This window comes from Mobula hypostoma, chromosome 2, assembly GCF_963921235.1.
Source record: "Mobula hypostoma chromosome 2, sMobHyp1.1, whole genome shotgun sequence".
Lineage (NCBI taxonomy): Eukaryota > Metazoa > Chordata > Chondrichthyes > Myliobatiformes > Myliobatidae > Mobula > Mobula hypostoma.
This window is the reverse complement of record NC_086098.1, coordinates 247212070-247225965: the sequence shown is the minus strand read 5'-3', so window position 1 is coordinate 247225965 and position 13896 is coordinate 247212070. Positions and strand designations below refer to the sequence as shown.

Below are 13896 nucleotides of genomic sequence, written 5' to 3'. Positions count from 1 at the left end.
TTATATCGAAGAAGATGGAGGTGCAAAGCCGCCAACCCCAGATTCGGGACGGCTCCCACTGACTGACTTTATAGTCTTATGGTAACAATAAACACAGAAGGGAAGTTGGTAGCTCATTGTTAATAAACTGCCAGCCCGCCGAATGCTGACATCGTGATACGTGTATGACTTTAAAAAAACACATTTAAAGGGCCACACTGCTTCAGGCCATGTAAAACTTCCCTGCTGAGAGCAGTGGGTCGGTCTGCGCAGCTGTAAGTAAAAACCGGAGGGAAGGTTGCAGAAACCACTGGTGCCCACAATAATGAAACGACCATGGTGGCCCAGTTCAGGCCCGGCCGACGGTTTATAAAATGTCAGTTCCATACATCTGCTCTGTACACCTGCTGTTAGAGCTCAGTCTATAACCCAATGGTGTGACATTTGACTTTCGAATTCCCTCTCCCCTTGTGAACATCAGCTTTCCAATCCCCTCTCCCCATATCCTTGTGAACATTTGACTTTCCATCTCCCTGTCCCGTGTCCTTCTCCTGCTCCCGCTGGTCCACCAAGGGTGTCTCTCCCTTTGTTTCATCCTCCCCCCCTTCCATTCGTTACCCAGACTGACCCCTCCTCACCCTGTCATCCTCTCCCTCACCTGGATCCACCTGTCACCTCCCATGCCCTGTCCCACCCCTCCCTCTCACCTCGACACACCGACACTCTCAGCTGGAACCATTGCCTCCCCCCACCCCCCACAGACGCTGCCTGACCTGCTGAGCTCGTCTGGCAGTTTTTTTGTGGTTTGTGGGTCACACGGTAGTGCAGTGGTCAGTGGTCAGTGGAAGCTAATGGCTTGCTGGCCTTCATAACAAGGGGAATTGAGTATAAGAGCAAAGAGGTCCTTCTGCAGCTGTACAGGGCCCTGGTGAGACCACACCTGGAGTACTGTGTGCAGTTTTGGTCTCCAAATTTGAGGAAGGACATTCTTGCTATTGAGGGAGTGCAGTGTAGGTTCACAAGGTTAATTCCCAGGATGGCGGGACTGTCATATGTCGAAAGATCGGAGCGACTGGGCTTGTATACTCTGGAATTTAGAAGGCTGAGAGGGGATCTTATTGAAACATATAAGATTATTAAGGGATTGGACACGCTGGAGGCAGGAAGCATGTTCCCGCTGATGGGTGAGTCCAGAACCAGGGGCCACAGTTTAAGAATAAGGGGTAGGCCATTTAGAACGGAGTTGAGGAAAAACTTTTTCACCCAGAGAGTGGTGAATGCTCTGCCCCAGAAGGCTGTGGAGGCCAAGTCTCTGGATGCTTTCAAGAAAGAGATGGATAGAGCTCTTAAAGATAGCAGAATAAAAGGATATGGGGATAAGGCAGGAGCTGGATACTGATTGTAGATGATCAGCCATGATCACAGTGAATGGCGATGCTGGCTCGAAGGGCCGAATGGCCTACTCCTGCCCCTATTGTCTGTTGAATCGATTCACATTCTGTTTTTGTCACACCCAGTTTTCACGCCATTCCACTCATCAGTATCGAGGGGGAAAACAGTAACAGAATAGAGAGTCACAGTTACAGAGAGAGTGCAGTGCGGCCAGACAGTAAGGTGCAAGGGCCACCGTCAGGGAAATTGTGAGGTCAAGAGTCTGGCTTCATGGAAAAAGAGGTACAAATTATGACGTTTAAAACCACTCATGGGTAGAAATGGTTTAGGGGGTTTAATATAGAAAAGGTTTAATGGGACAAACATAGGCAAATAACCGAAGGGGAAAGGAGCGGAATTAGGCCTGTTGGTCTGTCGAGTCTGCTCCGCCATTCGATCATGACTGATTTACTTTCCCGCTCAGCCCCGTTCGCCTGTCTTCTCGTAGCATTTGACCCGCTGACTGGTTCGGGGTTCGATCCCCGATCCCCGCGGCGTCGGCAAGGGCTGAGCGCGCAGGTTTCCCCCGGGTTCTCCGCTTTCCTCCCACAGTCCAACCATCTGCCGGTCACGGTTGGTTAGTAGTTACTCGGTCCCGTTGGTTCGGAAAGTCGGTGGCTCATCGGAGGGTCGCTGGGCCGGAAGGGCCTTTTCCCCGCTGCATCTGTAAATAAATAAAAAAGCTAAACAAGCGATGGGACGAAATCGGGCAGACATGGAGTAGATGGGCCGGAGGGCCTGATTCGGCGCGGCAAGAGGCTGTAACTGACCGGGGCCAGTCCCTCCATTGCCGGCTAATGGCTCGTACCCAATGCCCGTGCCGACCTCAGAGATAATTCCTCGCTAATTATCCCTGGGGCAGCTTCGGGAAACGCAGCACGTCAATGTAATGCAAATTAACCCAGTAAACCAACCCCGGCCTACACGAAACTCTTCTCATCTTTGAACAGCCGCTTTCAATAATTCATCAGCCTAATGGGCGTTCGGCGCAGATTTTGATCTTCAAGGCAAATTATTAGCAGCTCCCTCCTCCCCCCAGCTCAATTACCGAGGTACTTGGCCGCGTTGTAATGACGGTCGGCTGAATCATGGAGCATCTTCTAACCCGCTGCGCTCTCTCCAGCCCGTGACACCCGATCCCTGAACTGCAATTAGGTTGTTATTGTCACATGCCCCGAAAGATAGTCACTGAACATTACAGTTCCTTCGGCCCATCTAGTCCGTGCCGACCTGCCTAATGCCTTCGACCCGCATCCAGAGTGAAATACTTTTGTCTGCACGCCATGAGGAGGGGAGGGGGCCGGTGTAGGCAGGAGGTGACTGGTGGACTGAGGAGGGGACCTGGGTGTTGAGGTTGGGATACGGGGGGTGAGAGAGAGAGAGAGAGGTGGATGGATGTGTGTGTGTGTGTGGTGAGGGTGAAGACAGAGATTGTACGGAGGTAAGCAGGAACTCAAAGGGCTTCTGGTGCCGGACAGCGATAAATAGAGGAGGCAATAATGGGAACCAATAGGTGAGGGGTATTCAGGTTGAAGGGGGTTATAGAAATGGAGAGGGTGTAGGGCCAGAGGGGGTTACAGAGACAGGGAGGGGTATAGGGACTGGATGGGGTTACAGAGACAGGGAGGGGTGTAGGAGCTGGAGGGGTTACAGAGACAGGGAGGGGTGTAGGGGCTGGAGGGGGTTACAGAGACAGGGAGGGGTGTAGGGGCTGGAGGGGGTTACAGAGACAGGGAGGGGTGTAGGGGCTGGAGGGGGTTACAGAGACAGGGAGGGGTGTAGGGGTTAGAGTGGTTCCTGAGATGGGGAGGGGTGCAGGACTGGAGAAGATTTCAGACCGGAGGGGTGGAGGGGAGGAGATGGGATGGTGTTATCGAGTCTTGAGATCTAAAAAGCCAGTTCCTGAGACTTCTCCTGCCCAAGCTCTCCTTCAGCATCCACAGAAATATTCTCTGCACTCTTTCCCATTTAATTTAATAGCTCAACAAAAACTGGACACAACATTCGAAGTACACTCCCACCAAAGTCTTGAACAACTGCAATGGAACATCTCAACTGCCCAGACTGATGAATGCAAACACCTCTTCACCAGCCTGTTGACTGTTGAACCCTGATGCTACGTTTAGGGGCGTGTATGATGAGAAGAGGAAAAAGTAAGGTATGTGGCCAAAGACTTATTCCCCAGGGTGGAACTGGCGAATACAAGCGAGCATGATTTTGGGGTGATTGGCAGAAAAGTACAGGGGGGATGTCAGAGGTAGTTTTTTTACAGAGAGTGGTGGATGCGTGGAACGCCCTGTCAGGGTGTGATAGAGCCAGGTACATCATGGACATTTAAGAGACTCGTAGATAGGCATGAATAAAAGAAAAAAAAAGTGAGGGTTTTGTGTGAGGGAGGGTTAGATTGATCTGGAAGCAGGTTAAAGGGTCAGGACAATATTGTAGGCTGACAGGTCTGAACTGCCCACGGGTTGAGATTCTAAATTGGAGAAAGGCCAATTTTGATGGTATCAGAAAGGATCTGGCAAGTGTGGATTGGGACAGGCTGTCTTCTGGCAAGGGTGTACTTAGTAAGTGGGAAGCCTTCAAAAGTGAAATTTTGAAAGTACAAAGCTTGTATGTGCCTGTTAGAATAAAAGGTAAAGATAACAGGTATAGCCAATCTTAATTTCAAGAGATATTGAGGCCCTGGTTAAGAAAAAAAGGAGGTTCATAGCAGGTATGGGCAGTAGGAACAAATTAGGTGCTTATGGAGAATAAGAAATGCAACAGAACACTTAATAAAGAAATTGGAGGGTTAAAAGTCAAGTCACTTTTTATTGCCATTTCGACCATAACTGTTGGTACAGTACACTGTAAAAATGAGACAATGTTTTTCAGGACCGTGGTGCTACATGAACAATACAAAAACTACACTGAACTACGTAAAACAACACAAAGACTACACCAAACTACAGACCTACCCGGGACAGCATAAAGTGCACAAAACAGTGCAGGGCAGTACAATAATAAACAAGACAATAGGCACTGTAGAGGGCAGCAGGTTGGTGTCAGTCCAAACTCTGGGTATTGAGGAGTCTGATGGCTTGGGGGAAGAAACTGTTACATAGTCTGGTCGTGAGAGCCCAAATACTTCGGTGCCTTTTGCCAGATGGCAGGAGGGTGAAGAGTTTGTATGAGGGGTGTGTGGGGTCTTTCATAATGCTGTTTGCTTTGTGGATGCAGCGTGTGGTGTAAATGTCTGTGATGGCGGGAAGAGAGACCCTGATGATCTTCTCCGCTGACCTCACTATCCACTGCAGGGACTTGTGATCCGAGATGGTGCAATTTCCGAACCAGACAGTGATGAAGCTGCTCAGGATGCTCTCAATACAACCTCTGCAGAATGTGGTGAGGATAGGGGGTGGGAGATGGACTTTTCTCAGCCTTCGCAGAAAGTAGAGACGCTGCTGGGCTTTCTTTGCTATGGAGCTGGTGTTGAGGGACCAGGTGAGATTCTCCGCCAGGTGAACACCAAGAAATTTGGTGCTCTTAACGATCTCTACGGAGGAGTGGTCGATGTTCAGTGGAGAGTGGTCGCTCCGTGTCCTCCTGAAGTCAACAACCATCTCTTTTGTTTTGTTCACATTCAGAGCATAGGTTGCCTTAGCAGACAAGGTGAAGGAGAATCCTAAGGAATTCTACAGATATGTCAAGAGCAAAAAGATTGAAAGGGACAAAATTGGCCCTCGGGAAGATCAGAGTGGTGATCTAGGTGTGGAGCCAGAAGAGATGGGGAGACTTTAAATGGATCTTCTGCATCAGTATCTACTTGGGAGACAGACTCAGAGTCTATAGGATTGTTGTAAAACAGCAATGAGGTCATGGACCCTATACAGGAGGGGTTTGCTGTCTTGAGGCAAATTAGAGTGGGTAAATCCCCAGGACCTATGGGACGCAAGTGCAGAAATTACAGGGACCCCAGCAGAGATATTTAAATCATCCTCGGCAACAGTTGAGGTACCAGAGGACTGGAGGATGGCCAAAGTTGTTCCACAGTTTAAGAAAGGCTCTAAAAATAAATCAGGAAATTATAGGCCAGTGAGCCTGACATCAGTAGTGGGAAAGTTATTGGATTGTAAGGGTCATGATATTAAGTATTTGGACAGACAGGGACTGATTCGGGATAGTCAGCATGGATTTGTGCGTGGTGGGTCATGTCTAACCAATCTTATAGAGTTTTTCGAGGAAGTTACCAGGAATGTTGATGAAGGCAAGGCAGTGGGTGTTGTCTACATGGATTTAACAAGGCATTTGATAAGGTTCCGTATGGGAGGTTGGTCAAGAAGGTATCGGTGCTGGGTCCTTTGTTGTTTGTCATCTATGTCAACGATCTGGATGATAACGTGGTTCACTGGATCAGCAGATTTACGGATGACACAAAGATGGGGGGGGGTGTGGAGCTCGTGGACAGCGAGGAAGACAATCAGAGCTTACAGTGGGATCTAGACCAACTGGAAAAATTAATTGATGGGATGTTACTCTGAGGTTGTATAAAATGATGGTGAGCCCTAATTTGGAGTATTGTGTGCAGTTTTGGTCACCTAACTACAGGAAGGAAGTAAACAAGGTAGAAAGAGTACAGAGAAAATTTACAAGGATGTTGCTGGGTCGAGAGTTATAAGGAAATATTGAATAGGTCATGACTTTATTCCTTGAAGAATAAAGTTCAAGGGTATACAAAATTATGAGGGGTATAGATAGGGTAAATGCAGGTAGGCGTTTTCCACTGGGGCTAAGTGAGATTACAACTAGAGGTCATGGGTTAAGTGTGAAAGGTGAAATTATTAAGGGAACATGAGGGGAAACCTCTTCACTCAGGCAGTCACGAGAGTGTGGAATGAGCTGGCTGCACATGTGGTGCATGTGGTCTCGATTTTAGTGCTTAAGAGAAGTTTGGATAGCTACGTGGATGGCAGGGATATGGATGGCTTTGGTCCGGTGCAGGTCGATGGGAGCAGGCAGTTTAAGTGGGTTGGCATGGACTAGATGGGTTGAAGGACCTGCTCCTCTGCTGTACTTCTCTATGCCCCATGACACTATGTTCTATGTTCTCTGTCTCTATTCAATGTTCTATTTTCTGTGTAGTACAAAGACGGTTCACCAGATTGATTCCTGGGATGGCAGGACTTTCATATGATGAAAGACTGGATCGGCTAGGCTTATATTTGTTGAAATTCAGAAGATTGAGGGGGGATCTTATTGAAATGTATAAAATCCTAAAGGGATTGGACAGGCTAGATGCAGGAAGATTGTTCCCGATGTTGGGGAAGTCCAGAACGAGGGGTCACAGTTTGAGGATAAAGGCGAAGCCTTTTAGGACCGAGATGAGGAAAATCTTCTTCACACAGAGAGTGGTGAATCTGTGGAATTCTCTGCCACAGGAAACAGTTGAGGCCAGTTCATTGGCTATATTTAAGAGGGAGTTAGATATGGCCCTTGTGGCTAAAGGAATCACGGGGTATGGAGGGAAGGCTGGTACAGGGTTCTGAGTTGGATGATCAGCCATGATCATACTGAATGGTGGTGCAGGCTCGAAGGGCCGAATGGCCTACTCCTGCACCTATTTTCTATGTTTCCATGTTTCAATGTGTTCTGTGTTCTGTGTCTGTGTCTGTGTTCTGTGTCTGTGTCTGTGTTCTGTGTCTGTGTCTGTGTTCATATGAGTTTGTGCTTCACGACTTCTCTGTAACCTAAACCTGGATGTGGATGGTTATACGATCTCGCTGAAACCTGACACCTCCCCGGTCCAGTGCACTGGAGGGGACCCTCCTCTCAGTGCCCAGGGCAACTGTACAATGCCAGTCCCCCACTGGCAGCCCCCTGCGTAACGCTTCCAACCCGCCAAGAGGGCGGTGAGCACCAGGAGTCCACAGCCGAAGGAGGAAGGGGAGAGGACAAGACAGAGTACGGGACGGTGATACCCAGACCAGCACAGTGAGTACACTGTGACTTTGAAACCTAATCCAGCAAGCATTTGACACTTTCATCCAGATCTGGTGACTCGAGCGAAGGGTTAAACAAGGGTTAAACAAACCCTGCCAGGCCTTTAGAACCAAACCTTGTATCAACACCACCCTGTCTCTGTAACCGCTGCACCCCTCCCCTTCTCTGTAACCCCCTCCAGCCCCTACACCCCTCCGTCACTGTAACCCCCTCCAGCCCCTACACCCCTCCCTGTCTTTGTAACCCCCTCCAGACCCTACACCCTCCCTGTCTCTGTAACCCCTCCAGACCCTACACCCTTCCCTGTCTCTGTAACCCCCTCCAGCCCCTACACCCCTCCCTGTCTCTGTAACCCCTCCAGCCCCTACACCCCTGCGTCACTGTAACCCCCTCCAGCCCCTACACCCCTTCCTGTCTCTGTAACCCCCTCCAGACCCTACACCCTCCCTGTCTCTGTAACCCCTCCAGACCCTACACCCTTCCCTGTCTCTGTAACCCCATCCAGACCCTACACCCCTCCCTGTCTCTGTAATCCCCTCCAGCCCCTATACCCCTCCCTGTCTCTGTAACCCCCTCCAACCCCTACACCCCTCCCTGTCTCTGTAACCCCCTCCAGTCCCTACACCCCTCCCTGTCTCTGTAACCCCCTCCAGCTCCTACACCCCTCCCTGTCTCTGTAACCCCCTCCAGCCCCTACACCCCTCCCTGTCTCTGTAACCCCCTCCAGCCGCTACACCCCTCCCTGTCTCTGTAACCCCCTCCAGCCGCTACACCCCTCCCTGTCTCTGTAACCCTCTCCAGCCCCTGCACCCCTCCCTGTCTCTGTAACCCCCTCCAGACCCTACACCCCTCCCTGTCTCTGTAACCTCCTCCAGCCCCTACACCCCTCCCTGTCTCTGTAACCCCCTCCAGCCCCTACACCCCTCCCTGTCTCTGTAACCCCTCCAGCCCCTACACCCCTCCCTGTCTCTGTAACCCCTCCATCCCCTACACCCCTCCCTGTCTCTGTAACCCCCTTCAGCCCCTACACCCCTCCCTGTCTCTGTAACCCCCTCCAGTCCCTACACCCCTCCCTGTCTCTGTAACCCCCTCCAGCCCCTACACCCTTCCCTGTCTCTGTGACCCTCTCCAGACCCGACACCCCTCCCTATCTCTGTAACCCCTCCAGCCCCTACACCCCTCTGTCACTGTAACCCCCTCCAGCCCCTACACCCCTCCCTGTCTTTGTAACCCCCTCCAGCCCCTACACCCCTCTGTCACTGTAACCCCCTCCAGCCCCTACACCCCTCCCGGTCTCTGTAACCCCTCCAGCCCCTACACCCCTCCCTGTCTCTGTAACCCCCTCCAGACCCTACACCCTCCCTGTCTCTGTAACCCCCTCCAGTCCCTACACCCCTCCCTGTCTCTGTAACCCCCTCCAGTCCCTACACCCCTCCCTGTCTCTGTAACCCCCTCCAGCCCCTACACCCCTCCCTGTCTCTGTAACCCCTCCATCCCCTACACCCCTCCCTGTCTCTGTAACCCCCTCCGGCCCCTACACCCCTCCCTGTCTCTGTAACCCCCTCCACCCCCTACACCCCTCCCCGTCTCTGTGACCCCGTCCAGCCCCTACACCCCTCCCCGTCTCTGTAACCCCCTCCAGCCCCTACACCCCTCCCTGTGTCTGTAACCCCCTCCAGCCCCTACAGCCCTCCCTGTCTCTGTAACCCCCTCCAGCCCCTACACCCCTCCCTGTCTCTATAACCCCCTCCAGCCCCTACACCCCTCCCTGTCTCTGTAACCCCTCCAGCCCCTACACCCGTCCCTGTCTCTGTAACCCCCTCCGGCCCCTACAGCCCTCCCTGACTCTGTGACCCTCTCCAGACCCGACACCCCTCCCTATCTCTGTAACCCCTCCAGCCCCTACACCCCTCCCTGTCTTTGTAACCCCCTCCAGCCCCTACACCCCTCCGTCACTGTAACCCCCTCCAGCCCCTACACCCCTCCCGGTCTCTGTAACCCCTCCAGCCCCTACACCCCTCCCTGTCTCTGTAACCCCCTCCAGACCCTACACCCTCCCTGTCTCTGTAACCCCCTCCAGTCCCTACACCCCTCCCTGTCTCTGTAACCCCCTCCAGTCCCTACACCCCTCCCTGTCTCTGTAACCCCCTCCAGCCCCTACACCCCTCCCTGTCTCTGTAACCCCTCCATCCCCTACACCCCTCCCTGTCTCTGTAACCCCCTCCGGCCCCTACACCCCTCCCTGCCTCTGTAACCCCCTCCGGCCCCTACACCCCTCCCTGTCTCTGTAACCCCCTCCACCCCCTACACCCCTCCCCGTCTCTGTGACCCCGTCCAGCCCCTACACCCCTCCCCCTCTCTGTAACCCCCTCCAGCCCCTACACCCCTCCCTGTGTCTGTAACCCCCTCCAGCCCCTACAGCCCTCCCTGTCTCTGTAACCCCCTCCAGCCCCTACACCCCTCCCTGTCTCTGTAACCCCTCCAGCCCCTACACCCGTCCCTGTCTCTGTAACCCCCTCCGGCCCCTACAGCCCTCCCTGACTCTGTGACCCCCTCCAGACCCTACACCCCTCCCTATCTCTGTAACCCCTCCAGCCCCTACACCCTCCCTGTCTCTGTAACCCCTCCAGCCCCTACACCCCTCCCTGTCTCTGTAACCCCTCCAGCCCCTACACCCCTCCCTGTCTCTGTAACCCCCTCCTTCCCCTACACCCCTCCCTGTCTCTGTAACCCCCTCCAGCCCCTACACCCCTCCCTGTCTCTGTAACCCCCTCCGGCCCCTACACCCCTCCCTGTCTCTGTAACCCCCTCCAGCCCCTACACCCCTCCCTGTCTCTGTAACCCCTCCAGCCCCTACACCCCTCCCTGTCTCTGTAACCCCCTCCAGCCCCTACACCCCTCCCTGTCTCTGTAACCCCCTCCAACCCCTACACCCCTCCCCGTCTCTGTAACCCCTTCAGCCCCTACACCCCTCCCTGTCTCTGTAACCCCCTCCAGCCCCTACACCCCTCCCTGTCTCTGTAACCCCTCCAGCCCCTACACCCCTCCCTGTCTCTGTAACCCCCTTCAGTCCCTACACCCCTCCCTGTCTCTATAACCCCCTCCCTCCCCTACACCCCTCCCTGTCTCTGTAACCCCTCCATCCCCTACACCCCTCCCTGTCTCTGTAACCCCTCCATCCCCTACACCCCTCCCTCTCTCTGTAACCCCTCCAGCCCCTACACCCCTCCCTGTCTCTGTAACCCCCTCCAGCCCCTATACCCCTCCCTATCTCTGTAAACCCCTCCCTCCCCTACACCCCTCCCTGTCTCTGTAACCCCCTCCAGCCCCTACACCGCTCCCTGTCTCTGTAACCTCTCCAGCCCCTACACCGCTCCCTGTCTCTGTAACCCCCTCCAGACCCTACACCCCTCCCTGTGTGTGTGAGTGTGTGCATCTTTGTGAGAATGTGTGAGTGGAAGACACTGTGTGTGCAAGTGCGTGACTGGGTGTGTGTGAGGGTGTTGGTGTATAGATGTATGTAAGAGCACGTGTGTTGTGCGAGTGTGTTTGTGTGATTCTAGGTTTGGAGTGTGTGTGTCTCTGTGTGATTGTGAGTGTTTGTCTGTATTTGTGTCAGTTTGGCTGCATGTACGAGCGTGAGAGAGGCAGGAAATTGAGGAGCGACTTCTTCACCCAGAGGATGGTCAGTAGCGATACTTTAACAACGATTAACAGGCACTTCGACAGGTACACGGATAGGAAAGGTTTAGAGGGATACGGACAGGTACACGGATAGGAAAGGTTTAGAGGGATACGGACAGGTACACGGATAGGAAAGGTTTAGAGGGATACGGACAGGTACACGGATGGGAAAGGTTTAGAGGGATATGGACAGGGACACGGATAGGAAAGGTTTAGAAAGGTTTAGAGGGATATGGGCAATGTGGGTAGGATGGATGTGTTGGGGTGATGGGGTTGTTTCTGTGTTGTGAAGGTGCTGGAGAGGACGGGGAGGCGAAGGGGTGAGTGTGGGGAGAGGGGGAAGTGGATGGGGAGGGGAATGGGTGAGAGCGGGTTGAGAGAGGGGCAAGAGTTTACCGGTCACTCACCAAATTGACATTGAACAGGTGGATCTTCCTCTGTGCTCTGAGCTGGTGACTTTCTCCTGCAGGTGAGCGAAGAGGGGACAGGAGGTCTGGTCGGGGGGATGCGTGTGGCCCAGGGTCTCCTGAATGGCCACGTGGACCTGGACGAGGGCTTGGTCTTGGCCTTTATCGTGCTGCTGTGCCTGCTGCTCTTAGTCATGATCGTCCGCTGTGCCCGGATGGTAATCGACCCATACAGCGCCATCCCCACCTCCACTTGGCAGGAGGAGCAGATCAACAACTGACCCTCCGTGGGGGAGGTGGGGGATGTATTCTCAGACCTTTGGCCTGGACGTCTCCTCCCCCCATCCCCCCCGAGCTGCACTCCCACAGTCGGGCCGGCGCTGATGGAACTGGATTGCAGGAGGGTTTCCAATTGATGTACGTGGCCCCTCTCTCTCATCCCGTCCATCTCCATCCCCTCCACCCCCCTCCTCATGGAAACAAGCTCTTTGGCCGAACCCGTCCAAGGTGTCCATCCAAGCCAGTCCCATTTGTTCATGCTTGGCCCACATCCAAAACCTTTCCTGTCCGTATCCCTCTAAACCTTTCCTATCCGTGTACCTGTCCGTATCCCTCTAAACCTTTCCTATCCATGTACTTGTCCGTATCCCTCTAAACCATTCCTATCCGTGTACCTGTCCGTATCCCTCTAAACCTTTCCTATCCGTGTACCTGTCCGTATCCCTCTAAACCTTTCCTATCCATGTACTTGTCCGTATCCCTCTAAACCATTCCTATCCGTGTACCTGTCCGTATCCCTCTAAACCTTTCCTATCCGTGTACCTGTCCGTATCCCTCTAAACCTTTCCTATCCGTGTACCTGTCCGTATCCCTCTAAACCTTTCCTATCCGTGTACCTGTCCGTATCCCTCTAAACCTTTCCTATCCGTGTACCTGTCCGTTCCACATTCCAACCACCCTTTGAGTAAAGAAGTTGCACAAGTCCCCGTTCAAACTTTACCCTCTCAAACCTGCTCCCTCTGGTCTGATGCGCCCCTACCCTGTGGAAACGACTGTGACCACACACCTTATCTGTACCCATTATCATTGTACGACCTTCTATAACATCACCCTTCGACCTCCTTCGCCCCACGGGGAACTATCCCAGCCTGTCCAGTCTCTCCATGTAACTCAGTCCCCCCAGTCCCGGTTACATCCTCGTGAATCTTTTCTCCCCCTCTCCAGGAATGACATCCTTCCTGCAGCTGGGTGACCAGAACTGCACACGGAACTCTGAGTGCGGTCTCACTAATGGCTTGTGCAACTTTAATGTGATTCCAGATTCCTGTACTCACTCCTGAGTTCTGCAGTGTCCCCCTGACACCTCTCTGCAACTCTCTCCATCTCCCCCCCCCAACCCAAGGTAACCTCTCACCCCCTCCTTGTTTGAAAATTGACACCTTCAAAACTTCGAAGGGACTCTGCCCTCACTGCGCTTTGAGAGTTGCTCAAGAGCGGAAACCTCACCTTGTACTCCCTTAGTTTGGAAGCAGTCCCCATTTCTAGTTTCTCCCTGGGGGGAAGCACCCCTCTCCACCACCCCTTCAGGGTCTTCAATATTTCAATCCCCGCCCCCCGAAATACACGTTGAAATTGTGTATTTTTAAATAAAGTGTGTATCTCACCCAAATGCATGGCAAGAATTTATTAACGTAAACACAAGGAATTCTGCAGATGCTGGAAATTCAAGCAACACACATCAAAGTTGCTGGTGAACGCAGCAGGCCAAGCAGCATCTCTAGGAAGAGGTACAGTCGACGTTTCGGGCCGAGACCCTTCGTCAGGACTAACTGAACGAAGAGCTAGTAAGAGATTTGAAAGTGGGAGGGGGAGGGGGAGATCCAAAATGATAGGAGAAGACAGGAGGGGGAGGGATGGAGCCAAGAGCTGGACAGGTGATTGGCAAAAGGGGATATGAGAGGATCATGGGACAGGAGGCCCAGGGAGAAGGAAAAGGGGGAGGGCAGGGGAAAACCCAGAGGATGGGCAAGGGGTATAGTCAGAGGGACAGAGGGAGAATAAGGAGAGAGAGAGAGAGAAAGAATGTGTGTATATGAATAAATAACGGATGGGGTACGAGGGGGCGGTGGGGCATTAGTGGAAGTTAGAGAAGTCAATGTTCATGCCATCAGGTTGGAGGCTACCCAGACGGAATATAAGGTGTTGTTCCTCCAACCTGAGTGTGGCTTCATCTTTACAGTAGAGGAGGCCGTGGATAGACATGTCAGAATGGGAATGGGATGTGGAATTAAAATGTGTGGCCACTGGGAAATCCTGCTTTCTCTGGCGGACAGAGCGTAGGTGTTCAGCAAGAATTTATTAGCTGCTGACGTTTTGATGCTGTGTTCAATTTCTCGGGATCCTAGTAAGA

At 52.9% G+C, this 13896-nt stretch overlaps 1 protein-coding gene across 1 annotated transcript in view; it reads left to right on the top strand.

Annotated features, from left to right (window-relative positions):
• The window catches only part of LOC134337549 (cortexin domain-containing 1 protein-like), a 31385-nt gene extending 18245 nt beyond the window's left edge, over positions 1 to 13140 (top strand). Inside the window, exons 2-3 of the mRNA XM_063032667.1 lie at positions 3391 to 3568; positions 11549 to 13140. Coding sequence (XP_062888737.1) covers positions 3524 to 3568; positions 11549 to 11767 — 264 coding nt within the window. The 5' untranslated portion in view covers positions 3391 to 3523 and the 3' untranslated portion in view covers positions 11768 to 13140. The remainder of the gene's footprint in view (positions 1 to 3390; positions 3569 to 11548) is intronic.
• The last annotated feature ends 756 nt before the right edge of the window (positions 13141 to 13896 follow it).